The following is a 26,704-nucleotide window of genomic DNA, read 5'->3' on the forward strand; positions in this document are numbered from 1 at the left end:
TTTTTAATTGAAGGATAATTGCTTTACAATATTGTGTTGGTTTCTGCCATACATCAACATGAATCAGCCATAGGTAAAGTCACAGTCCTTACTGGATGATTAACTTTAGGATGATTTTCATGTTTTTTCTTCATTTCTGCAAATTTAGATTCTTCTTCTTTTCTCTTTTCTTCACTCAGTGTTTTTAAATATTCTCTCCTTTCATGTTCCTTCATCATTTCATATTTTTTAAATTCTTCATGCCGAGCTTTATCATAGTGTTCCAGATCACTTGTAGCCTATAAAGCAATATTTAAATTAAATAAGAAGATGTGCTTACAAATATGAATAAAAGCTTCTTCCATATAGCATACTCTCTAACAGAAGGTAGTATTCAGTTCAGTTCAGTCGCTCAGTCGTGTCTGACTCTTTGCGACCCCATGAATTGCAGCACGCCAGGCCTCCCTGTCCATCACCAACTCCCGGAGTTCACCCAGACTCACATCCATTGAGTCAGTGATGCCATCCAGCCATCTCATCCTCTGTCGTCCCCTTCTCCTCCTGCCCCCTATCCCTCCCAGCATCAGAGTCTACATACTCAACTTTTGTTTTAAATTCTACCCTTCTAATTCAGTCATTATTATTGTTAGAGATGGGCTTCCCAGGAGGCTCAGTGATAAAGAATCCATCTGCCAGTGTAGGAGACGCAGGTTCATGCTCTGGGTCAGGAAGATCCCCTAGAGAAGAAAACATCAACCCACTCCAGTATTCTTGCCTGGGAAATCCCAGGGACAGAGGAGCCTGGAGGGCTACAGTCCATGGGCTCAAAAAGGAGTTGGACATGACTCAGCAACTAAACCAATCAACACTATCAGAGGTGTAGGCATTCAAAGAAGCTAAAAGTTCAAAGCTAGTTTCAACCTTAGAAAGTTCCACATAAGCAAGTAATATATAAATTTACTTTAAAAAGAAGAAAGAAGAGACTGTATCAAATCGGTATCATATAGAGAACTAGAATGGTTTCTAACAACTTAACTAAATGTAAGAATACCCAGACTAGAACATCTAGTCTGCTAACTCCATACAGTATAACATAGGAGGTCTACGAACTGCTATCTAAAATTCCTGAGGCCAGATATATTTCAATATCTTCAAGATTTTAGAAAAGATATGGCATATATGCAATATTATGTAACACTAATGAAGAGTATAAATAGATTAGTACTTCCTTATCAAAATCTATGAGTACTCATATTAAGTAAGCTAGGAAAAAAACTATAAACAGCCTTATTAGAATTCAAGCCAGGTGTCCATTTTTATAGTATTTTGGATTTTGGAATTGTTGGCAAGGGATTACATATCTGTATGTCCACATTATTATCTGTACTAACAAGGGTTATACTATCTCCCTTTAAAGATATTCTAGACAGTATACAAAAGTTATACTACCATTTCATGGAATTTGTCAAATTACAAAATCTCAAAGGTACAATAAAAACAATACATTTTGACAATTATTCTCACCGCTTTGATTAGCATATCTAAATCTGTAGATTCAAACTTGTCAGGATTCAGGTGGTTTAGATGATCAAATTGTTTTAGAAGAGCATGGTGGTCCATACCTGTATCTGAAAGAAAATGTGAAAACTGTAAACAATAAGCTACTAGAAGCTAGAATCATTAATATAAATGAAACATAAGAATAAAAATTCATATTTTATAAGAAAATTTGACATTTTAGATTAAAGGTTAATTATTTTTTTAAGAATATTGTATACATTGTTATTCTAGGCAAAGATAATACCCCTGAATCTGGAATGGAATACAATTTAATGTGTGCATTTTAATGTTATTTCAAGAAAGACTAGTTGACTATCAGTGTAACTTCCAGTAAAATCTTTTTTCTTCTTTTTAATTTATTTTTTATTGAAGGATAATTGCTTTATAGAATTTTGTTGTTTTCTGTCAAACCTCAACATGAATCAGCCATGCTGCTGCTGCTGCTGCTAAGTTGCTTCAGTGGTGTCCAACTCTGTGCGACCCCATAGATGGCAGCCCACCAGGCTCCACCGTCCCTGGGATTCTCCAGGCAAGAACACTGGAGTGGGTTGCCATTTCCTTCTTCATGAATCAGCCATAGGTATATATATATATTCCCTCCCTTTTGAACCTCCCTCCCATCTCCCTCCCCATCCCACCTCTCTAGGTTGATACAGAGCCCCTGTTTGACTTTCCTGAGCCACACAGCAAATTCCCATTGGCTATCTATTTTACTTATGGTAATGCAAGTTTCCATGTTACTCTTTCCATACATCTCACCCTCTCCTCCCCTTTCCCCATGTCCCAAATATCCATCAACAGGGTTCTGGTAAATAAATTATGATATATCTATATAATGGAAATATATGCAGCTGCTAAAAAAAAAAAAAGATGGTCTCTGCATATTAATACAGAAAGATCTCCAAAATATATTATTAAAGGAAAAATACATGGCAGAAAATGTATATTGTATATATCGTTTGCATAAAAAGAGAGGAAAAATGAGAACTTTTATTTGTATTTGATTATGTATGAGTAAAGAAACTCAGGAAGGATGGTATTAGGGGGCAGTGGAAACTAATAATGTACAAAACTATCCAGGAACTTTCTTATACTCTCTTGTTTTAGGCCATATGAATCTATTGCCTACCTTAAAAATTACACCCCCCCAATCCCTGTGGCTCAGCTGGTAAAGAATCCACCTGCAATGCAGGAGACCTGGGTTCGATCCCTGGGTTGGGAAGATCCCCTGGAGAAGGGAAAGGCTACCACTCAAGTATTCTGGCCTGGAGAACTCCATGACCTGTATAGTCCATGGGGTCACAAAGAATCAGAAATGACTGAGCTACGTTCACTTTCAAATTAAGCCCTTCTTCAAATTATCAGAAATTTTAACTCATAAATTGTGAATCAAGGAGAAAATATTTATAACCTTTCTAAGGATGTAAGTCAGTTTACTTTAGATAATGAAATCTAGCCCCTGTTTTGGAATAAAGAAAACATTGCCAAGATTAAGGAGATGGAAGTTATCTAAATGCAAAGAAATCTCAAACCACCTTAAGCCTGGCTTCAAGGACAGAATTGCCTTGTGTGACTACAGGAAGTAGGATGGTATGAGTTAATTTACCTCTCACTGATGTCCTTAGTTTCAGGATAATGAGTATTTGGTACTTGTTTTCTAAGTCTATTCACCAGCAGAGAGTTTACCCTCTACACTGAAGTGAAGTGAAGAAGTGAAGCGAAGTCGCTTAGTCATGTCTGACTCTTTGCAACCCCATGGACTGTAGCCTACCAGGCTCCTCCATCCACAGGATTTTCCAGGCAAGAGTATTGGAGTGGGTTGCCATTTCGTTCCCTAGAGGATCTTCCCGACCCAGACGTCGAACCCCGGTCTCCCACATTGTAGGAAGATGCTTTACCGTCTGAGCCACAAGGGGTCGCCAACCTCCAGGACCTAATGCCTGATGATCTGAGGTGGGATGAATGAATGAATGAAAATCGCTCAGTCGTGTCCAACTCTTTACAACCCCATGGACTACACAGCCCATGGAATTCTTCAGGCCAGAATACTGGAGTGGGTAGCCTTTCCCTTCTCCAGGGATCTGAGGTGGAGGCAATGTAATAATAATAGAAATATAGTATACAGTAAATGTAATGCACTTGAATCATCCTGAAACCATCCCCACCACCTCCAGTCTATGGAAAAACTGTCTTCCACGAAACTGGTCCTTGGTACCAAAAAGTTTGGGAACCACTGCCCTACACAATCGGAGAAGGCAATGGTACCCCACTCCAATACTCTTGCCCGGAAAATCCCATGGACAGAGGAGCCTGGTAGGCTGCAGTCCATGGGGTCGCTAAGAGTCGGACATGACTGAGCAACTTCACTTTCACTTTTCACTTTTCACTTTCACACATTGGAGAAGGAAATGGCAACCCACTCCAGTGTTCTTGCCTGGAGAATCCCAGGACAGAGGAGCCTGGTGGGCTTCCGTCTATGGGGTCGCACAGAGTCAGACACGACTGTAGTGACTCAGCAGCAGCAGCTCCACACAATTTCTCCAATATGACCCACTGACCAGAGGTACATGTTTAAAATGCATATTACTTATCCCCAGAATAAGCATATATAGAGGTGAGATTCAGTAATTTGTGTTTTTAAACTAGCTTCCCAGGTGATTTTTATGCAACTGGAGTTTAAAAACTGATAGTCTGCCCTTAGTAAATATTCAGATATTTATTGATGACAATGAACCACCCAGATAACCAACCTATACAGGCATATTACAAGGATACAGGAGGCAGCTTGTAGGGTATCTCACTTGCCAAATCTGGCCCCTGGGTTTTGATTCATAATTAGAAAGGCCATTCCAAGACAATAAGGGAATTCATTTATGTTGTCAACTTTGCTTTTATGGTTTTATTTTCTACACTTAAATCTTTGATTTACACAAGCACTTATCCTGATATATATGAGATATAAATCTAACTATACCTTTTTCCAAATGGCTATCCAACTCTATTAAGACCACTTATCTCACTAATGAGATACCACCTTTAATGCACATGAAATTCCATATGTATTTAATTTTATTTCTGGAATTTTTATTTTGTTTCACTGGTCCTTCTACTTACATGACAAAATCATAGAATTCTAATGTCTGATGCTCAGTGATATGTTTTGATATCTAATATAACAAGTCCTTCTTCTTTGTTCTTAAGAGGCATATTGCTTTTCTTGTTCGTTTTCCTTTTCATATGAATTTTAAAATTAATTTGGCCAGTACCAGGGGGAAAATGTACATCTTTTTTATTTGGATCATGTTAAATTTATAAATTAACCTAGGAAGAATTGACATGTTTATAATACTGAGTTTTGTATCAGAAAAATGCTATGTCTTTCTTGTTTTTTCAAGTCTACTTTTGCGTCTTTCAGGAGCATTTTCAAGTTTTTATCTGTAAGTCTTTCATATCTCTTAATAGGTTTATTTTGGGTATTTTATTTTTGTTGGTATTGTGCAATAGTCTTCTCTTCCATTACATCTGCTAACTGGCTGTTGTTTGCACATATGAAAAAACATTGATTTCTATATATTGCTTGTGTGCATGCTAAGTTGTTTCAGTCGGATCCAACTCTTTGAGACCCTATGGACCATAGACCACCAGGCTTCTCTGTTCATGGGATTCTCCAGGCAAGAATATTGGAGTGGGTTGCCATTCCCTCCTCCAGAGGATCTTCCCTACACAGGGATTAAATTCGTGTCTCTTACATCTCCTGCATTGGCAGGAGGGTTCTTTACCACTAGCACCACCTGGGAAGCCCTCTGTATATTGTTTAACTTGCTGAATTTTCCTGTTGTATATACTAAGTTCTTCAGACAATTACATTGAGTTTTCCAAGTGTCTATTATCTGCAAATAGAGATGATTTTATTGCCTACTTTCCATTTACTTCACCTCCAATTTTTTCATTTGTATAATTGATTAGTACCCTCCAATACAATATTAATTAGTAGTGGTGACACAGTGAGCATTGTTTTGTTTCTGATTTTAGTTAAAATACATATTTGTGTTTCTCCAATAAGTATGTGTAGCTGAGCTGGACATACGTGATCGTGTTACAGAAGTATCTATTGATTACTACTTTATGACTTAAAAAAAATTAATTAGATGTGTTAATTCTTGTCAAATGCCTTTTCTGAATATATGGAGGTGATCGTATGAACTTTCTTTGAGATAGCTTCACATTTCAAAAACTCTGCTTCTTAGCTGTATAATCTCCTCATAGTCTAAATTAGAATATGGGAGGATAAATAGGCAGAGCCAGAGGAGTTTTAGGGCAGTGAAACTATTCTGTATGGTACTATAATGGTAGATACATGTCATCATAAATTCACGTGGACCCATAAATTGTAAAACCCCAAGAGTGAAATATAAACTATGGATTTGGGGGTACCATGATGTGTCAGTGTAGGTTCATCAGTTGTTGGGAGATGTTGGTATTGGGGTAGGCTGTGAACGTTGGGGGACAGGAGGTATATGGGAAATATCCGTACCTTCCCCTCAATCTTGCTATGAACCTTCTATTGTACCAAAAATAATTATCTTAATTTTTTTTAAAAAATTGAGGAGAATTCCCTAGTGGTCCAGTGTTTTAGAGTCCACACTTTCAATGCAGGGAACCCAAGTTCGATCCTTGGTCAGGGAACTAGATCCCACGTGCCACAGTGAAGTTCAAAGATATCCCATGCCATAACTGAGACCAGGCACAGCTAAAGAAATGCATAAATAGATAAATATAATTTTTTTAAAATACAAACTTGAAAGGTTTATTCCAATTAATTATTTGTCCTTTGACTTTGCAAGTTCTTTTGTCACCAAAAAATTTTTTCTTCCTGTATCTACACATATAATAATTTATAATATTAGATTTCCTAAAAAGTTAATCTTGCATTCCTAAAATAAATCCACTTGCTATGACAGAGTATTCTTTTAATATCCAATAATTTTGGTTTTGGCATCAATACATGATAAGAGTGTGGAAGTTTCCTTCTTCATCTGTGCTCTGGAATACTTTAAATAGCACTGACAATCTGCCCCCTAATGGTTTAGTGGAATTGCCTTTGGTATTGTCTGAACCTGGTGTTTTTGTGGAGCTAACTCTGACAATTTTTCTATTTCATCTATGGAAATTATTCTAATTAGTTTCTCTCCCCTACTTTCTTTTGGTCTCCCCTGATGTTATTTTTCCTCTTTAAAGCAATGGCTTAATTCATTATTTTTCATTCTTTCTTTTTTGATATAATTATTTAAGGGCAATCATTTTGATTTTTGAATGACATTTTAAAAATTAAGAGAAGCCAAATCAATTCTAACATTAAATTTTGACTAAAGGAACATGGTCTGTAAACTGACCTCAAAACCAAATATTGGAATTTTCTGACCTTTTCTTTAGTACTTACCTTGAAAAGAATCTAATTTAGCTTTAATCAGCATTCTTAACCTTGCCACTTCTTGCCTTTTCAGTTCATCAAGTTTTGTCCTCACATGATGACTTACTAAATCCAGTTCTTTGCTTAGCCTCCCACTCTGTTAACAAAAATGATAAATTAATGTTATCTATTCCATTGGATTTTTAGATAAGATACAATATATCTAAAATAGGGTTATGATAAAATAGTAATAAATGCTTTGACTCATTGAGATAAATTTAATATTACAAACAACATTTCTTTCAGAAGAAATTCAGTTTGTAACTCTAAATTAAGGCATCTAAAAGCCATAATTAAAGCAAAAACAAGAAACTCAAAAAGTAACTTAAATTATAAAATGGTACAGCCACTTTGGAAAACAATTTGACAGTTCCTCAAAAAGTTAAACACTGAGTTACCATATGATCCTGAAAATACATTCCTAGATATATACCTAAAGAGTAGAAACATATGTTCACGTAAAGTCTTAAATATGAATGTTCACAGCAGCAATTTTCACACTAAAAAAAGTAGAAATAACCCAATTTATCAGTCCGTCAACTGATAAATTGATAAAATATGGAATAGCCATATAATGGAATATATCAATACATGCTACAATATGCTGAACATTGAAACCACTATGCTAAGTCAAAGAAGCCAGGCACAAAAGGCCAAATTTTGTATAATTCCACTCATATGAAATGTCCAGAACAGGCAAAACCACAGAGATACAAATTAGATTAATGTTGGCCAGGGGCTGAGGAGAGGAAAGGGGGAGAGATTGCTTAATGGATACAGGGTTTCATTTTAGAGGAAACAAAAATGTTCTAAAATTAGATAGTGGTGATAGTTATATAACTCTGTACATGTATCAAAACCACTGCATTGTACACTTTAAAGGGGCAAATTTTATGGTATATTAATTACATTTTGATAAAGCTTTTTAAAGTAACATAGCTTCCTTAAGCTTTAGTCATTCCATATATTAAAAACTTATCAAAATTCATCTTTTTTAGGTTGTCTCCTTTGATTACTTTTTTCATAGATGAATATATACATGCTTCAAAATTTAAGAAACAAAATAGTTAGTGGTTTACTTTCTCTTGTTATAAATGCATTTGCAATCATAAACTGCAAGTCTAACTAGCAATCGGGCACACAAACCCTTCAGGATTGAGTCAAGGGGGCCTGCTGAGGAAGGGAAGGTAAAGAAACTCCACAAGGGAGACCAAGAAAGAATGTTCAGAGTGGGAAAAGGGGACCAAGAGAATAGTCTGCTACAGAAGAAAAAGAGTAGTATATTCCAAGGAGAGATGGTCACTATTATTGATAAAACAACAGTTCTCAAGCAGAAGCACCAACATCACTTGGGAACCTCAGATCCGCAGGCCCTAGACTTACTGAATCATAAAGTCGGGAGGTGGAGCCCAGAAATCCGTTTTAACAATTTAAAATTTTGAGAACCACTGAGATAAAATAAAGGAGTCTAGTAAGAAGAGGAATAGAATGTGTGCATTAGATCTGGCAATGAAGAAGTCATGACATCCTTCACAAAAGCACACTCAGGGAAGCGGCACAGGCACTGCCATGATCCTCCCAGTTAGCAATGTTTGGTAAGGGAAGAAATGCAGTATGAGTCTCCTTTCAAAATGCTTAGCTGAAAAGGAAAGGACAACTTCTAACTTTTTTCCCAGTTTTTCCTGAGAAAAGAGGAATTGCCTAGCTGTTTGTAATGATTCTCTTGGGTTGGGTTTTGTCGTCTAGTTTTACTCATTTCTTTTTCATTAAATAACTGTTTAACTCACCCCATTTTGTCTCCCCCCCCTTACCCGATACAACCCCATAAAGAAAAGGACCTGACTGTGAAAGGGAGACAGTTATAAAAGTATTCCCATACCAAATAAGACAAGCTAGTTGCCTTCCCTTCCCTGGTTATCTCTATATAGCAACTCCCATTATCCACATTTTTGTTAGCCCTCAAATAATGCTCTTAGTCCTAACTGAAGTATTGTAGATAAGAGACACTGAAAGCTCTATATTAGATATCATTCATCCCAGGAAATTAGTTCCATAGCTCAAATAAATTTTTCAAGGAAACACAAGATTATTCAGGAGATTGTGGGTATTATCTAAGTGAAATAAGTCAGGCAGAGAAAGAAAAAATGCTGCCTGATGTATGTGGAATCTAAAAAAACAGAACAAACCAACTAAACCAAACGAAAAACAGACACATGCAGAGAATAAATTGGTGGTTGCCAGAGTGGAGGGAGGCTGGGGAAGAAATGAAATGGGTGAAGAGGGGTCAAGAGGTACAAACTCCCAGATGTAAAATAAATAAGCCATGGGGATATAACATACTACATGGGGTGTGCAGTCAATAATATTGTATTAATTTTGTGTGGTGACAGATGGTTACTAGACCTATTGTGGTAACTATTTCCCAAAGTATACAAATGTCAAATCACTATGTCCTAAACATTAAACTAATATAATACCATATGTCAAATATATGTCAATTAAAAAAAAAAAGGTTATTCTAAAATAAAATAGAGATAATTCAAGGGAATTATTGGCATAAGGCTGTTACCATTCTCCCAGAAATGTTCACAGCTTCCAAGAGGAAAGCTGTGAACTAAAAGCCACACACAGGCTCTGATAGTAGCCACAACCTTATGCACGTCAGACTTTCAAAAGGGGCCCAGAGCAGGGACAGAAACTAAAATAAGAAGGATGCTTGATCCAGAATGTTTCCTTCAAACAAAGTTCACTAATTCTGATTTTAGAAACAGCTGAGACAATTTTTTAGGAAAGTTAAAAACAGATAAAAATAACATAAGCAAACCAATAAAACTATCTTGAGAGATATAACTGAAAGTTTAAAATTAAATCATTGGATTTTTTTTTTTTTACTTCTGACTCTAAGATAAACCAAATTAAATGGATTCATTACCCTTCAAGGATGGGCTTCCCTAGTGGCTCAGATGGTAAAGAATCTCCCTGCAAGGCAAGAGACCCAGGTTCAATCCCTGGGTCAGGAAGATCCTCTGGAGAAGGAATGGCAACCCACTCCAGTATTCTTGCCTGGAGAATCCCTTGGACAGAGGAGTCTGGCGGGCTACTGTCCATGGGGTCACAAAGAGTCGGACACAACTGAGAGACTACACTTTCACTTTCACCCTTCAAGGATGGGCTTTTAAAGAATCTCTCATGTCAGATCTTGTTTTTTACAATCTCTTTTCTTTATTATGAGTACTAAGGAGAGGTCTAGGACTAAGATAATGTCTAATAAATGGACTGAGATAATGTCCAATAAATGCTTCTTAGGATAGAGGCAAATTAAACCTCCCCTATTGAGATAAGATATGGGCCATGACATCTTCTATTAATCTGGATCTGATTAAACACCAGAACTAAACTTATTCTAAACCTTTGAATAGCTTCCTGCTGGCCTCCCATCATGTTTTGAGTCTCTTACCATGATGTACAAGACCCTCTGTCATCTAGCCCATGATGCCTTCCAAGCTCATCTTTAGGCCAATCATGGCCTCCACTTCCCAGGCTAGCTTCCAGAAACATTTCCTACTCCCAGGTTTCTATATGTCTCCTGCACCTTGGCCTGGGATGCCTCCCAGTCTTTCTCCTTTTCTCAGCCACATCTTCAAGACATAGACATAATCTCTAGGAAGAAAGATGACCCACATTCCCCCACTGCTTTATACTGAATTAGGTGTCCAATCTTATATCTCCAAAATACTTTATACACTTATCATATATTCATTGTAGTAATCTTTTTCTTGGTATTAGTCTCCCTTGAGTTAAGGGCTACAAATGAGACTCATCTTTGTAATCCCAATACTTAGCTCAGTGTCTGGCATGCTTAAATATTTGTCAAACAATTATTTAATTACATTTACCTTTATTTCCTCTATGTCTGCTTTCTGGAGCTTTTCTCTGAAATGACTATCTGTTTCCAGCACATCAATCACTTGCTTGAGGTATTCATCATAATAAAGTCCAGTATCCTTCAAATTAAGAAACAAACAATAACTCTTCTGAAAGTTTTTCCTTCCCTGTATCTAAAGATCTCAATCCTAAAAAACAAAACAAACAAAAAAATGTCTAGAAATATGGTATTGAGACAAACCTACTTTGACAGTTTGGGCAGTCAAAGTTAAAAAACTATTTCTCAAATGAAGAATGTTATATCAGAACCAATGTCATGTTTTACTCCTATGTAAAAGCCAATTTTCTATACCACTTAGACAATGTAGACTTAACCAATAATATTAAAATTATTGAGTTTACCCCATTGTTACCTGTCTCGTTCATTGTTATCTGTCTCTTCTCTGAACATGTTTTCTTGGCTGGTTATCTCCATCTTGGAAATGTATTATGGTTAATTCTCTTATATACTATCTAATATACTAATTAGATATATGTATCTAATATAACTACATTAAATAAATTTTTTCTCATATTAAACAACAACATATTCATTATACTTTTTACTACTTTTTGAAAAATAGTTCCTAAATTTCCAATTTTATAAGTAATAAATTTAGTTAAAGTTCTTCCCACAAGGTTATCTTTGTCATTTCACTTACTGGTGGTTCTATCTTTGCACTGTCCACAGGCTGAGTAGTTTTCACTTTTGTCTTGTCTATGTCTATAGGCACAGATTCAAGAGCAGGAAGCGCACACGTAACCAGGAGCAAACAGCACTGTGGAAGGATGGTCCTCCACTTCATCTGAAAGAAAGGTACAATTATATTAAGGTTCTGAAAAAACATTGTCAAACTATATATATATATACCACATTATCACATTAATACCACATTAATAATACCACCATTAATAATATAATATACTCAACTTTAGGGAGCTTCATTCTAGGAATTAAAATTTCTAGGAATTCTAGAATTCTAAGAAAGGGGTTAAGAATACATTATAACATCAAAAATAATGCTTAAAATAGATCACTAAAGAAAATCAGGAAAGAAATGCTTTTCAGCTAAGATTAAAAAGACAAGTAAACAAAATTTTAAAGTTTAAACTGCTTATATAAGAAAACATTTGGTTAATTTAAAAAGCTTCAAATAAAGATGGTAATGAGGAACTCAATTTTTAAAAAAATAAACAGCCCAAGTTTAAGAAAGGGAGAAGGGAAAACTATATATTTTTTCTCAATTAAAATACTAAAGAGCCAAAATTACTTCTGGATATGATATTTAAATTAGCTTTGATCTAATTTTGAAAGTAATTTGCTCTATGAACATAAATTGATTTAAAAAGACAAATAACTGACTACAAATATTCTCTTAACCTTACCAGACATTATTTTATCATAGCCAATGTTGTTCAGTCGTTAAACCATGTCCGACTCTTTGTGACCCCATGGACTGCAGCATGCCAGGTTTCCTCATCCTTCACTATCTCCCGGAGTTTGATCAAACTCATGGCCATTAAGTTGGTGATGCCATCCAACCATCTCATCCTCTGCTGCCCTCTTCTCCTCTCACATATGACAAAGTTCTTTTTGGTCATTAATTTTTCAAATAGGTCAATAAAATATCAAGCAGGATGTAACAGGGTTGAAGCAAAAGAGTAACAACTAGTGCTGGTCCCACAATATTATTCAAATCTTGGGGATCCCTGGTGTTCCAGTAGTTAAGAATCCACCTTGCAAGGCAGGGGATATCAGTTCAATCCCTGGTCCAGGAAGATCCGACATGCCACTGGGCAACGAAGCCTATGTGCCACAACTCCTGAGCCCATGTGCTGCAGCTACTGAAGCCTGTATGCCTAGAGCCCGTGCCCGCAACAAGACAGCCACAACAATGAGAAGTCCAAGCGCCACAACTGGAGATAACCCCCGCTCTCCACAGCTAGAGAAAGCCTGCACATAGCAACCAAGAGCCAGTGCAGCCAAAAATAAATAAGTAAATCTTTAAAAGAAATATATTGTTCAAATCTTGCTTATTAATTTTCTACTTCATAAGGATATCTGTAGCTCTAATTCTACTACAAGAATTAGAATGAATGAAAAGCTCATACTTAATTTATTTGATACACATAGACTGATAACAGGATCTAAGTAAAAAATAATGGTCTGACCGTCAATCTGGAATATGCATTATTTAATTCAGAGACTTCCAAACTTAGCTGACCACGGACTTAATTTTTTAAGTAACATGTCTTTATCCACAGAACACAGTTTGGGAGAATACACTGCCTCATTTTCACCACAACCCTAGGTAGGATATAGCAGTGACTCATTTTACAGATGAAGAAATTTTTAATGGAAATAATTCACCCACACAGCATTGTCTTGAATTAACAAAATCACTAGAATTCACATTTTAGTGCTATTTCTAGTATATCAAAATTTTTAGCATCATTATTGAGATACAATTCACTTGCCAGAAAATTCTCCCATTTAAGGTACAGGATTTGTCTATTCTATAAAGATGCTACTCAAAGTTTAGTTCTCAAACTTAAAGGATAAAATTATCTGGGAGCTTGTTGGAAATGCAAATTCTCAGGTTGCATCCAACACTTCTAGAGTCAGAATCTCTGGGGTGGGACCCTGGAATCTGCTTTAACAAACATTCCAAGTGATTCTTACATATGTATACTCAAGTCCAAGACTCACTCTTCTCTAGGATACTAGTCCTTCAACACGACTGTTGTGAGTAAATGTTACTTATAATGAAATGTTTGAGAGATACTGGCTCAATGTAGTTAAATATGTTCCCATCTTCGTAAGACTTTGAGGACTTGTGACGGGCTACTCAGTGTTAGGAATCTCTAACAGAAGGATGATTTGTTTTCCCACAGAATCTTTTCCTGGCCATGAATCACCTCCTCTTCTCACAACGATTTTTTATGATAACAAAGGTTTATTTCTCATTCATGCTTCATGCCCACTATAAGTATATGTTTTGCCTTTGTTCTTTTGAGATATAATTTACATGCTATAAAACTTATCCTTTCCAAACACACAATTCAGTGGTTTTTAGTATATTCCAAAGGCTGTGCAATTATCAACATAATCCAATTTTAGAACATTTTCATCATACCAAAAAGAAACCACATACCTATTAGCAGTCATTCCCCATTCCCTCTATTCTCTCAGTCTGTGGCAACCACAAATCTACTTTCAGTCTATACAGATTTGCCTACTCTGGACATTTTATATAAATGGAATCATATAACATATGGCCTTTTCTGTATCTGGCTTTTTTCATTTAGCATTATGCTAAATGTTGTAACATGTTGTAACATGAATCAGCACTTCATTTTTTTTTTTTTTTACAGCTGAATAGATATTCTACTGTATGGATATTCTACATTTTATCAGTTCATCAGTTGATGAAAATTTGGGTTATTTCTGCTTTCTTTTTTTTATTAAAGATTACAATAAACGGTCTCCTTTTTTGTTTTTGCTTTAAAATTTTATTTATTTTTTGGTCACATTCAGTCTTTGCTGCTACAAGTGGGCTTTCTCTAGTTGCAGGGAGTGGGGGCTACTCTTCATTGCGGTGCACGGGCTTCTCATTGTGGTGGCTTCCCCTGCTTCGGGGCACAGGTTCTAGGCTCCAGGGCTCAGAAGTTGCAGCTCTCAGGCCCTAGAGCATGGGCTTAGTAGTTGTGCCACACAGGTTTAGTTGCTCCACAGCATGTGGAATCTTCCCAGACCAGGAATCGAGCTTGTGTCTCCTGTACTGGCAGGCAGATTCTTAGCTACTGCACCACCAGGGAAGTCCTACTTGTACTTTTTTTGGCTAGTATGAATAATACTACTATGAATATTTATGTTCCAGTTACTGTGTTTGATGCAGCAACTTGAATTCTTTTTGTTGTATATCTAGGAGGAGAATTGCTAGATCAATTCTGTAACTCCATTTATAATTTCTTGAGGAACTGCCAAACTGTTTTCCATGGCAGCTATATCTTTTCCCACTACCACCAGCACTACATAAGGGCTCCAATTTCTACATCCTCACTAACACACGCTATTTATTGTCTATCTTTTATTATAGCCAACCTACTGGGTGTGAAGCAGTATCTTATTGTGAGTTTGTTTTATTGGCTACTGATGCTGACCATCTTTTCAAGTGTTTATTAGCTATACCTTTTACCTTTTAAAAAATTAATTTAAAAAGTGTGAGGTTTTTTTTTAATTCTGAATTGAAATTTTTGTTTACCTTTGCAAGTCCCCTATGCCACTGTAAACAGGCTGACCAATCTAATGACTATTAGACAACACTAGAGTTTTAAGTGTAATCACGACTGAAAAGCCCAAGTTATGACTTAACTGCTCAAGTCAATTTTGATGTTTTCTACATATACTTCTGGGGCTTAATTGAGTCTCAATGGCCCCTAACATGGTACACATTTAGTTAGAAAATGAATAATTGCTACAATGATTTGGGCATGCATGCTAAATTGCTTCAGTCATGTCCGACTCTTTGTGACCCTATGGATTGTAGCCCACTAGGCTCCTCTCTCCATGGGATTCTCCAGATAAGAATACTGGAGTAGGTCGCAATGTCCTCCTCCAGGGACTCTTCCCAACCCAGGGATTGAACCTGCATCTCCTGCAACTCCTGCACTGCAGCCAGATCCTTTACTGCTAAGCCATCAGGGAAGCTCAAAATGACTTGAATAGTCTCTACAATGTACATGTGGAAAGTCAGCTCAGTGATACACCTCCATAACTTCACTTTGCAAACCCTACCAGGAGCTGTGACTGCTATCACTTGATACAGTAAATCCGGAGTTTAAAAGACCCTTTCACACAGACTCCTTCCTCCACCCTGGGTTCATCTCCCACGTTACTCAGGCTCTCCTTTTCCCACCATATAGCACATACATTAATAAACAGTTCTGCTTAGCAATTGGAAGCTAAGTTGCATGGTGTTAAATATGCCCTTTTTTATAGTGTCCACCTTTACTTCAATACACAATAGAAGCCTGAGAGTAATGAAAATAAACCTTAGTTAAATACAGTCTTGGAAGTGGAATCGCTTCACCAATTTGTCATTTCTACTCTCTCATTCTTTTTTCAAGTCTATCATAAAATGAAGAGAGTCATGGAGGAATGTGTGTATATGAAAATGTCTGTGTGCATGTGTCCTGATAGAATCTCCAAGTGACAAAAAGTCTCTGAGCATCTGCTCTAAAACAGTGGATGAGTTTATGGTGCATAAACATATAACTGAGTCCTGCTGCTGCTGCTGCTAAGTCGCTTCAGTAATGTCCAACTCTGTGCGACCCCATAGACAGCAGCCCACAATGCTCCCCCGTCCCTGGGATTCTCCAGGCAAGAAAACTGGAGTGGGTTGCCATTTCCTTCTCCAATGCATGAAAGTGAAAAGTGAAAGTGAAGTTGCTCAGTCGCCTCCGACTCGTAGCGACCCCATGGACTGCAGCCTACCAGGCTCCTCCATCCATGGGATTTTCTAGGCAAGAGTACTGGCGTGGCTTGCCACTGCCTTCTCCAAACTGAGTCCTAGGCTTATTATAAATAACAACAGAAACCATCTATTGAGTGTCTACTAAGTACTTCCCTGGTGACTCAGCTGGTAAAGAGTCCTCCTGCAAAGTGGGAGACCTGGGTTTGATCCCTGGGTTGGGAAGCTCCCCTGGAGAAAGGAACAGCTACCCACTCAAGTATTCTGGCCTGAAGAATTCCATGGACAGTCCATGGGGTCGCAAAGAGTCGGACACAACTGAGCAACTTTCACACACACACACACACACACTACATACTAATCATGCTAAATTTTTTTATTACATTAATTTAATTCTTACAATGGCCCTGTGAAATAAATACTATCATTCCCATTTTAAAGTACAGGAATCTGAAACATATCAGTTAAAAAATTTGAACTGGGTCACATGGCAGTAAGTGGTAGATCCAGAGTTTGGACCTGGGAGTGACTGACTCCGAAGCCTATGTCTGCTTTTACACAGTGATTCTCAAAGCGTGGTGGTCCCTGAGCCAGCAGCACCAGCACCACTTGGGAATTTGTTAGAAATGCAAATTATTAGGGTTTACTCCAGATCATCTAAATCAAAGAATCTTTGAGGGAGGTGGGGGGGTGAGGGGTGCAAACTCTATTTTAACAAGCTCTACCGGTGGTTCTGAAGCAGCTAACATTTGAAAGCATACTGCTTCCCTTAGCTCTGTTATTCACAAACCTCCTCTGCAATGAGAGACAAAGAGAATGCTTATCTGAAAAGTAAATTTGGATCCTCAAGGAAAAGAAAAATGGATGATACTACCACGTGTAAAATAGACAGCAAGTGGGAAGATGCTCTCTAATACGGGGAGCTCAGCTTGGTGCTCTGTGATGATCTAGAGGGATGAGACAGGGGAGGTGGGAGGCTCAAGCGGAAGGGAATGCGTGCATGCTAAGTCACTTCAGTCGTGTGTCTTTGCAACCCCATCGACTGTAGCCCGCCAAGCTCCTCTGTCTATGGAATTTTCCAGGCAAGAATACTGGAGTGGGTTGCCATTTCCTTCTCCAGGGGATCTTCATGACCCAGGGATCAAACCCCACATCTCTTAAGTCCTGCATTGGCAGGCAGGCTCTTTACCACTAGCAGGAAGTAGAAGGCTCAAAAGGGAGGGGATATATGTATACATATAACTGATCCACTTTGTAGTACAGCAGAAACTAACACAATATTGTAAAGCAATTATACTCTAATTTTTGTAAAAGGTGTTATACCTAAGAAGAGTAAGGCAAATTAAATTTAGGTGTATACACTATCCACTTGCTATGTGATCATAGGTCAGTCAATTAACTTTCCCTGATTGTTTCCTCATTTTTTAAAATAATGAATTTTTTAAAAGAGAATTCAATTAGACCTCAGTATTATTTACACTCTTAGATTCTATTATTAGTTAATTCCATTGAATAAAGTGTAGATCTTTTCTGCTACATTATCAGAAATACTAATAAAATTGTTTGTATTCACACCAATTGTAAGAAATGATTAAGCTATATGATTTATAAATGCCTTTTAAACCAAACACTGCTTATTCAGCCAGCTGAAAACTACCTTGGTAGATCAAATAGAAGATTTAGGTGGTGGGATACAAAGAACACAAAAATCAACTACCAATAAAATTTCCTGTCTAGATATAGTAAAAATGAAGTAAAGCCAGGAATGTCTCACACTTTGGACAGAGTGTGAGACACTGTACACTTTTTAAAGAGTGAATTTTAAGATATGTGAATCATACTTCAACTTTTTTTTAAAGTAATGAAAAATAGAGCAAAAAACCTGAGCTTGTAAAAGAAGTGTGAGCATTAAAAAAGGAACAATTACAATTTCAAGCATAATTTACTCTAAAAGTATGTAAGTTTTAAAATTATCTAAGCTCGATAACTTTTCATAATTATCCAGTTTTTACATTCTTAATCATTTTTGTCTAGATAAAATGACTATTATCATACTAGAAAAGTGAAAATCTTGCACTTTAATTTTGGATTTATCTGTTTTTCCTTATAATTCTGTCCATTTTCCTTTAAATATTTTGAGGCTGTGTTTTTAAATGTACACAAACAAGATTTTCTAGGTTTCTGGTAGATTTAATCTTTTTCACATTTGAGTGACCTTTATATCCTAATTTGCCTTAAGGTCTCTTTTGATAATTTTTAAACCAATTTTCTTTTGATTAGTGTGTAGATACACATACACACCCACACACACATTCTCACACGCTTTCTTAAAATTCAGCATAAAAATCTTTCCAAAAAAAAAAAACAGAACAAAACAAAAAAATCTTTCCAACTAGAATATTTTCTCTGTTTATATTATCAAATTACTGACAATGAACTTAATTCCTCAGTTTAACATCTCAGAAAGCAGAGTGGTTTTCAGTTAACAGAACATTAAAAAGTGGTTGACTAAGTGGCAGTAGCAACATAATCTTTACTGCCAGCACATACATGAACTTTATTATAGCTATTTCTACTGCCATTACTTTAGACTGAGTTTTTGCATTTTTTGGTCTCTCACAAATTGAATTTAATTGCCATTTAATACATCTTCAAAAGGATTAAATTATGATTTGGCATTAAAATGAAAGGCTATTTGGGGGAGTTCCCTAGTGGCCTGGTTTGACCAGTCAATCCTAAAAGAAATCAATTCTGAATATTCTTTGGAAGGACTGATGCTAAAGCTGAAGCTCCAATTCTTTGGTCACTTGATGCAGAGTCAATTCATGGGAAAAGACCCTGGCATTGTGAAAGACTGAAGGCAGAAGAAGAAGGGGACGACAGAGGATGAGATGGTTGGATTGGCATCACCAATTCAATGGACATGAGTTTGAGCAAAATCTGGGGGATAGTGAAGGACAGGAAGCCTGGCATGCTGCAGACCCTGCCTTCACCAAGAGGACACGACGAAGCAACTGAACAACAACAACGACAACTGGTGGCCTAGTGGTTAGGATTTTGGGCTTTCACTGCCCAGGGTCAATCCCTGTTCAGCAAACAAGATGCCACAAGCCTTCTGGCCAAAAAAAAGAAAGAAAGAAAGAAAGAAAGAAAAAGCTATTTTGTAAACATAGAAATGAAGTAGCTGATACTAATAAAGCAAATATTTGATGTTAAAGGAATAATTGCAACTTTACACTTTCTTGTAAAGGAACATCTAAGTGTTTCACCTGACTACAGACAGGAAGATACCCACAAATAGACAAAACTACCTTACATTTTGAGATAGAACAAGATTATTTATAAGCAGCCAAACAATGCAAATGAAGGCAGCAGAAACTATGTCTCCAATAAAAAAAATTATATAGAATATAAGACTGATTTCATGGATTCATGAACAAAGTCAACTTGTCAGAGACTTCCAACCAACACTGAACAGAAGCCACATAACTTCCAAGTAATTTTGAGGAAAAAACAAAGATGAATTTAGTCCATAGGAAATGCTGAAAAAATCCTGCTGCCCTTTTACAGGTCTCCAAATGATACAGTAATGCTAAAGGTGCTAAAGAGACTGATACTCCAAGAATGAGTTACACAAGAAATAGCACACTGTTCTTGCCTGGAGAATCCCAGGGACGGGGGAGCCTGGTGGGCTGCTGTCTATGGGGTCCACAGAGTCGGACACGACTGAAGCGACTTAGCAGCAGCAGCAGCAGTAACACTGGCATAGGCATCTATGGCCAAAAGTTCTTGCCATATTAAAATTTAAACTACAAAAGAATTTCTCAAAAATGTTACTATACATGTAAAAGAGGGATTATGGCTAAGAAAGGAAAGTTAACTAAAGCTGGCTTGAATGTCCAAGAGCCTTTAGTAGCCTTTCAAGTGTGTGAGTTTAGTTCTGGATGCATTCTGAGGCTGCATACCTGAATATTTGAAGAATAGGTTGCCTGAAAGGTATCCCAACTGGATGTTATTTCTGATGCCATGTCTAGACAAACTGTAACCCCTCAGTGGTAAATAAATCACTGATGGAGGGACTGGGGAAAGAAGATGAATCTGACAACTTTCCATCATCATCTTTTGAAAAGCACCAGCATCAAAGCTTGTAAGATGATGATCATCTTCAGGAATGCACTGGCATCAAAGCTTGCAAAATGAAGGTCAGAAGCTTAGAAGAAAATTCCAGGCAAATGGTTTTAAAGAAACTCCTAGAATTAAATCACCATCACTCTCCACAGTAGAGAGGAAAATGTCATGTGGAAAACACTGCTACTGCTGCTAAGTCGCTTCAGTCATGTCCGAATCTGTGTGACCCCATAGATGTCAGCTCACCAGGCTCCCCCGTCCCTGGGATTCTCCAGGCAAGAACACTGGAGTGGGTTGCCATTTCCTTCTCCAATGCATGAAAGTGAAAAGTGAAAGTGAAGTCGCTCAGTCGTGTCCAACCCTCAGCGACCCCATGGACTGCAGCCCACCAGCTCCTCTGCCCATGGGATTGTCCAGGCAAGAGTACTGGAGTGGGGTGCCATTGCCTTCTCCGGTGGGAAAACACAAACAGTCACAATTCTGAATCAAGGAAGCATTTCAGAAGACTTAGGTTATGAAGGTGAAAGAGTCTTAGAAATACCTTAACTGATTTATTTAGCTTCTTTAAATTTCTTAATGTATCTGCAAATGCAATGTAAGAAAAATCTGTATGTTTAAATGTATCTTAAAAGCACAGAATGAAATTCTAAGCGATAAAGAACTCAGTTTTATGGGCAATATGTATTCTATATGGTATAAAATGGTGTGTCTTAATATCAGTGTGTTAGGGGAAGCACACTGACTGAAACCTTGCACCCTAGCCAGGCACCATAGTAACCATTTGTATGAGCTGTTTTAGGATAGGAGGTCCTAGTCACAAACACAGAGCTAATAAGCTACCACCAATCAGAAGAGTTCAGGAAAGATAAAAATGAGACACCACATGTCCGACCACCTCCCAGAATCCTTGCTGGCATCCATCTTGGCTAAGCAATGCGCATGTCACCAAGGACCCTGAGTCAGAATGACTGGCCAAAGACAACCCGGAAACTAACCCCATGACCATAAAACCCAAGGCTCAGAACCACGTGGCAGAGCAGTTCTCCTGGGTTCCTTTACCCTACTGCTCTCCCCTTGGGCTCCCTTTCCAAAAAAATCTCTTGCTTTGTCAGCTCATGCGTCTCCTCAGGCAATTCATTTCCGAGTGCTAGATAACAGCCCACTTTTGGGCCCTGGAAGAGGTTCTCCTTCCTGCAACAAATGGAGTCTTAGAGTCAATGAAACACCACCTTTTTGGGGGCTTTCTCTGTATCCTGCCTCTTTACTATTTATTTCCTTTCCTTTCTTGCCTGTATTTAAATTTTGTTTTTGATTGATGAAGAATTTTTTAAATATACTTTTCCCTTCTATTAATTTTGAATCTTTTAGTGTTTATTTTATAAATAATTAGGACAATTAACTTACTGGAGCCTAAAGCTAATTAAAACATTTACTTCTTAATAAGGCCTCAATAAAAGTTAACTGTTATCATAACAAAAGAAATGAACATTTTTCTAGCTCATTAGGTATAAAAGTAATGTTATAAAAATCTCTTTAAATGCCAAGATAATGTCAAACGTGTCAGAGACAAGTTTCCAGATTTTCGTGAATCCAGTAATATACAAATGTCCATACAAAAGAAGCAGAGATGAGTGACAAAGACAAGCAATGGGGAAAAAAGGAAACGAATTTATTGATACTTTTCTTCCACTATCAGATCAGTAAGAATGGCCTTCTCCTTTCTTTTATCAACCTCTTTGTCCATAAGAACAGAGACCTAAAGAGAAAATACTGGGCTAAATGAGGTTGACACAGTAGACTGATCCAAACCAGGATAGGCTGAAATTAACACTCTAAAGTAGGATAATGGAGGGAGGAGGGAGGAGGGTTCAGGATGGGGAACACATGTATACCTGTGGCAGATTCATTTTGATATATGGCAAAACCAATACAATATTGTAAAGTTAAATAAAATAAAATTTTAAAAAAAGGAAAAAAAAAGAAGAAAAAATAAAAGTAGGATAATGTAAAATTCTAAATCAGGCAGTGATCTCAAGACAGCATGGAAAGCACTGATCCCAAAGGCATTAGAGCCTTAAGCAAAAGCACAAAATAAACAGAGTTCTTAAGCCTCTCCGAACATTCAGTAGATACAAAATAATTTCCCTCAATTTCCAAGTCCTAAAAATAAGCTTCTCTATTCTTCCCTGTCTCCACCAAAACAAAATTCCCATTCATACACAGAGGCACATTTCTCAACTACTGATTCTTACCAGTAATTATCTGGATTAAGTCTACCTGGGGTGGGTGTGGATGGGTGGGTGTGGGTGTGAGTGGGTAGGGGTGTCTGTGTGTGTGTATCTGTGTGTGTGTGTGTTTCCTGTTTTGCTTATAGGGACAAATATCCTGAGTGGTTAACAAGAATGGTCGTGGGTAAGAAGGGTGAAGAATACAGAAAACTGAAACTGGTTTGTCTCGCTTTGCTTTCAACAGTCTCTCTTCCTTCTTCATTTATCGGTTTTTCCCTCCAACCTTCTTCTTTTACTCCTATTGCTCTTAAATTTAAGACTGAACTGAAGTATGTTTTCTTTACTCTGTTATCTGTTATTTATTAATTTAACAAACACTTAACTAAGTACCTACTATATTCCAGACATTATGCTGGATACAAAGGTAAGTGAGATAGACATGGTCTCTACCCTCGTCGGGTTTTCAATCCAATGTGGAAGGCAGCCTATTAAGTAAACAACTGCAATTTGAAAAAAGCTGCTTACAAAACAACATATAGCATTATTCTTTCTATTAATTGAAAAAAATTTAAGGCATTAAAATTGTATTCAGCAACTAAGAGATTTTCGGTCAGATGACTTACAATGCTAAATGCTCCTTACAGTCTTTCTAATATCCCTAAATGATGGAATCTTTAAGTTCTTCCCTCACCAATTTCCATTCCCTAAATTTCAGTTTCCTTTTCTCAAAATTTTATTTCAATTCACTGTCTTTACAGATAAAATGGCAATTGAAGCATTTCATGTGGCAAGTATAGGATATATTTGGGCTTCCCTGGTGGCTCAGACTGTAAAGTGTCTGACTGCAGTGAGGGAAACCCGGGTTCAATACCTGGGTCGGGAATATCCCCTGGAGGAAGTAATGGCAACCCACTCCAGTACTCTTGCCTTGAGAATTCTATGGACAGAGGAGCCTGGTGGGCTACAGTCCATGGGGTCGCAAAGAGTCAGACACAACTGAGCAACTTCACTTCACTTCACTTCTATCCAAAAACTTCTAGAAGGAAATAAAATATTGGTATACCTAAATAAGTTAGGCAAGGGACAGTAGTTAAGTAAAAGGAAATTTCAAGACAGTTAACAGTTGAGTGGTTAAAAAAACACACACACAAAACCACAACATCTTTTAACCAACAAAGGCAACAATGTTCCTTGCATGACAACATTGAACTTAAAAGTATCTTAAGGTGGATAACAATTTTCAACATAAATTTACTTACTGATGATTTATTATGTGATACTCTTTGGATAACTTATCTGTCTTTTTAGTACTTTGCATAAAGCAAGTGGCTCAATAAATGTTAGCTATACAACAAACATCTACTATTGAATATTTATGGGTAATTTTTTTTAAATAACCAGAACAAATACCCAATTAAGACAGAAAGCCTTCTACAGTGAATCCTGGGATAAACATAAAAAAAGAAAAACAGTTTGTTAGATGAAAGTTATTTCCTTCTGGAGATAATGGCCAAACTTAAAACTCTCACATGACAAATTACTGAAGCTTCTTTAAATGCTTATCACAGCACACAGATCTCAGGGATGAAAGAGAAAAAGATTCATATTGTACAAACACTTCTATTTGCCAGTCAATATCCAAATCTTCCCTTCCTCTGCAATAACAAAAGCCCAATTTTATTCAAGGCAACCATGCATTCAGCTACATTTCTCTGCTTCCCTGGTACAGGATAATCTTTTGGTTATTATTATAACCAAAGGATAATTCCTTTGGTTCAGAATAATCTCCTTAAAGGGAGAGGTTGCATCTTTCTTTGTCTTTGCCTTGCTACCTGGAACTTTGTTTTGGTGGATACAGCTCTGGCAGCTATTTTGGACTATGAGGACCAGGGCCACATTTTAGGGATAACAGATCAAAGAAGTGGAAAAAGTTTAGGTCCCTGGAAACTTTATGAAGCTACTATCCTAGATTGCCTCCTTTAAGAATTATTTTACATGAGGAAATAAATTTTTTATGTTTAAGCCACCACTAAGTCTGTTTTCATTTTTGCTTTCTTAAATGATCCTGCAAGTGTGCTAAGTTGCTTCAGTCATGTCTGACTCTTTGCAATCCTATGGACTGTAGCCTGCCAGGCTCCTCTGTCCATGGGATTTTCCAGGCAAGAATACTGGAGTGGGTTGCCATGCCCTCCTCCAGGGGATCTTTCCGACCCAGAGATCAAACCCATGTCTCTTACATCTCCTGCACTGGCAAGAGGGTTCTTCACCACTGAGCCACCTGGGAAGCCCTCTTAACTGATCACTTACCTTCAAACAGGTAAAGAATTTCTATCTCCTTTTTACAGATGAGGCAACTGAGATCCAGAGAGGTAAGATGACTTGCACAATATCAAATTGGTGAAGAGGTGGGTCTGGCTCCTGTCTCAATGCTTTTTCACTAAGAACTGACTCTTCACAGGTTCTAAATATAAAAAATAAATAAAAATAAACATAAACATAAATTTAGGCTTATTACAGTGGTAGTAGCACATTACAGTGTATATATGTGTCAAATTCTGTGAAAATAAAAGGTGCCAACATTTCTATACTGTGGAAGGAGTCTATATCATATCCCAGTGGGGAAGGAAAAGAAATATATTATCCAAATAGAATCAAAGACCAAAATAAGCAAAGATATTTATTTATATGCCAAGGTTTTACCATATTGCTCTTCTTTTAAATAGTTAAGAAAAGTTCAAACTAAAAGCTTATTTTTTCCTCTTCAATGAGACTTCATTATACATTCTAAGTTTCCCCATTCAATCCTTAACTGAATTTTTTCTTAAAATCTTTATCTAGAATCCTTTTTTACTCTTATTACCACTTTTAAAAATTAAGCTTGGCCCATGCCTTAAACACAGAGATCAGTAATAAAGCACAACATCTCAAATTCTTTTTTGAAACCCACCACCCAACTGTAAAATATAAGGCAGTTATATTGCAAACTCACCAGTGAATATAATAAATTATTTCTAAGCAGTATATAAAGAAAATAAGGAAATAAAATATCTTCAAATTTTAAGAACACATATTTATTTCTTTTCATGGTACTATAGTTAACATAAAATTATCTAAGCAGGAGAATGATCATATGCAACTTATGTTGGAAAGGCACATGACTTTTATTAGCGTGGTCAAAAATAAACTGCAGATTGAATCCTAACCACTCCCATTTACTGCCAAGCTACTTGACTCTCTGAGTCTCGATTTTCCTATCCATAAATCAAACTAATACTTCTTCATAAGTTTTTGACTGGATGAAAATAAGAATGAATACAATGGAATTAGTACAGTACATGGCAACAGTAAATGCTTCAGAAACAGTAATGCCCTTCCTGTCTTGAAAATTTAATATCTATATATTTAAATAATAAAAATCTGTGTTGTAAACACCCAAAGTCATCGAACTTTAACAGCAATAAGCCAGTTTGACATATAACCTTAAAATGTCATTTTTTTTGGAAAGGCCATGTTAGAGCTCTCCCTAGAGCATGCCACAGCCAAAGTCTTGATGCAGGTCAATGAAAAAAATACAACCCACAAAAGAAGAATACAATCTCTTCCTCCCTGACATTAAAATAAAGTTTCTGAAAGAGACCCAGGTTTCTTCCTTCAAGTCAGGAAACTTGGGTTGCTTCAACCTACTTACTGTCAGTGTCAGAATTCCGACAGAGAAAAGGGGTGGGGTGGAGAAAAACAGATGGCTTCTAAATTTCTCCATGGCAGCAGCGAAAAGGGCAAAAGCCAACCTACGGCTCAACTCCATTTTTCCATTTGAAAGTGACAGTCAATAGGAAAGTGAGATTCACAATAAAACATCAGATGTATGACCAGCTGAGCTGTATTCTAACCCTTCCCTGTATCAAGATATCAGTATAGATCTTAGTGTCTTTGATGCTCGT

General features: G+C 37.0%; 1 protein-coding gene across 2 annotated transcripts in view; it reads right to left on the minus strand.

The window, feature by feature from the left end:
- NUCB2 (nucleobindin 2) overlaps positions 1-26,704 on the minus strand; it is a 41,332-nt gene that overhangs the window by 10,869 nt on the left and 3,759 nt on the right. Inside the window, exons 1-6 of one of the 2 annotated variants that reach the window (NM_001075381.1) lie at positions 25,071-25,128; positions 11,596-11,739; positions 10,906-11,013; positions 6,980-7,106; positions 1,504-1,607; positions 93-278 (exon numbers count right to left, since the gene is read on the minus strand). In NM_001075381.1, the coding sequence (NP_001068849.1) occupies positions 93-278; positions 1,504-1,607; positions 6,980-7,106; positions 10,906-11,013; positions 11,596-11,739 (669 nt within the window). In that variant the 5' untranslated portion in view covers positions 25,071-25,128. Of the gene's footprint in view, positions 1-92; positions 279-1,503; positions 1,608-6,979; positions 7,107-10,905; positions 11,014-11,595; positions 11,740-25,070; positions 25,225-26,704 lie in introns of those variants that run through there. The other variant, XM_005215930.4, reaches the window with a different exon arrangement.

Source organism: Bos taurus, chromosome 15 (assembly GCF_002263795.3).
Source record: "Bos taurus isolate L1 Dominette 01449 registration number 42190680 breed Hereford chromosome 15, ARS-UCD2.0, whole genome shotgun sequence".
Lineage (NCBI taxonomy): Eukaryota > Metazoa > Chordata > Mammalia > Artiodactyla > Bovidae > Bos > Bos taurus.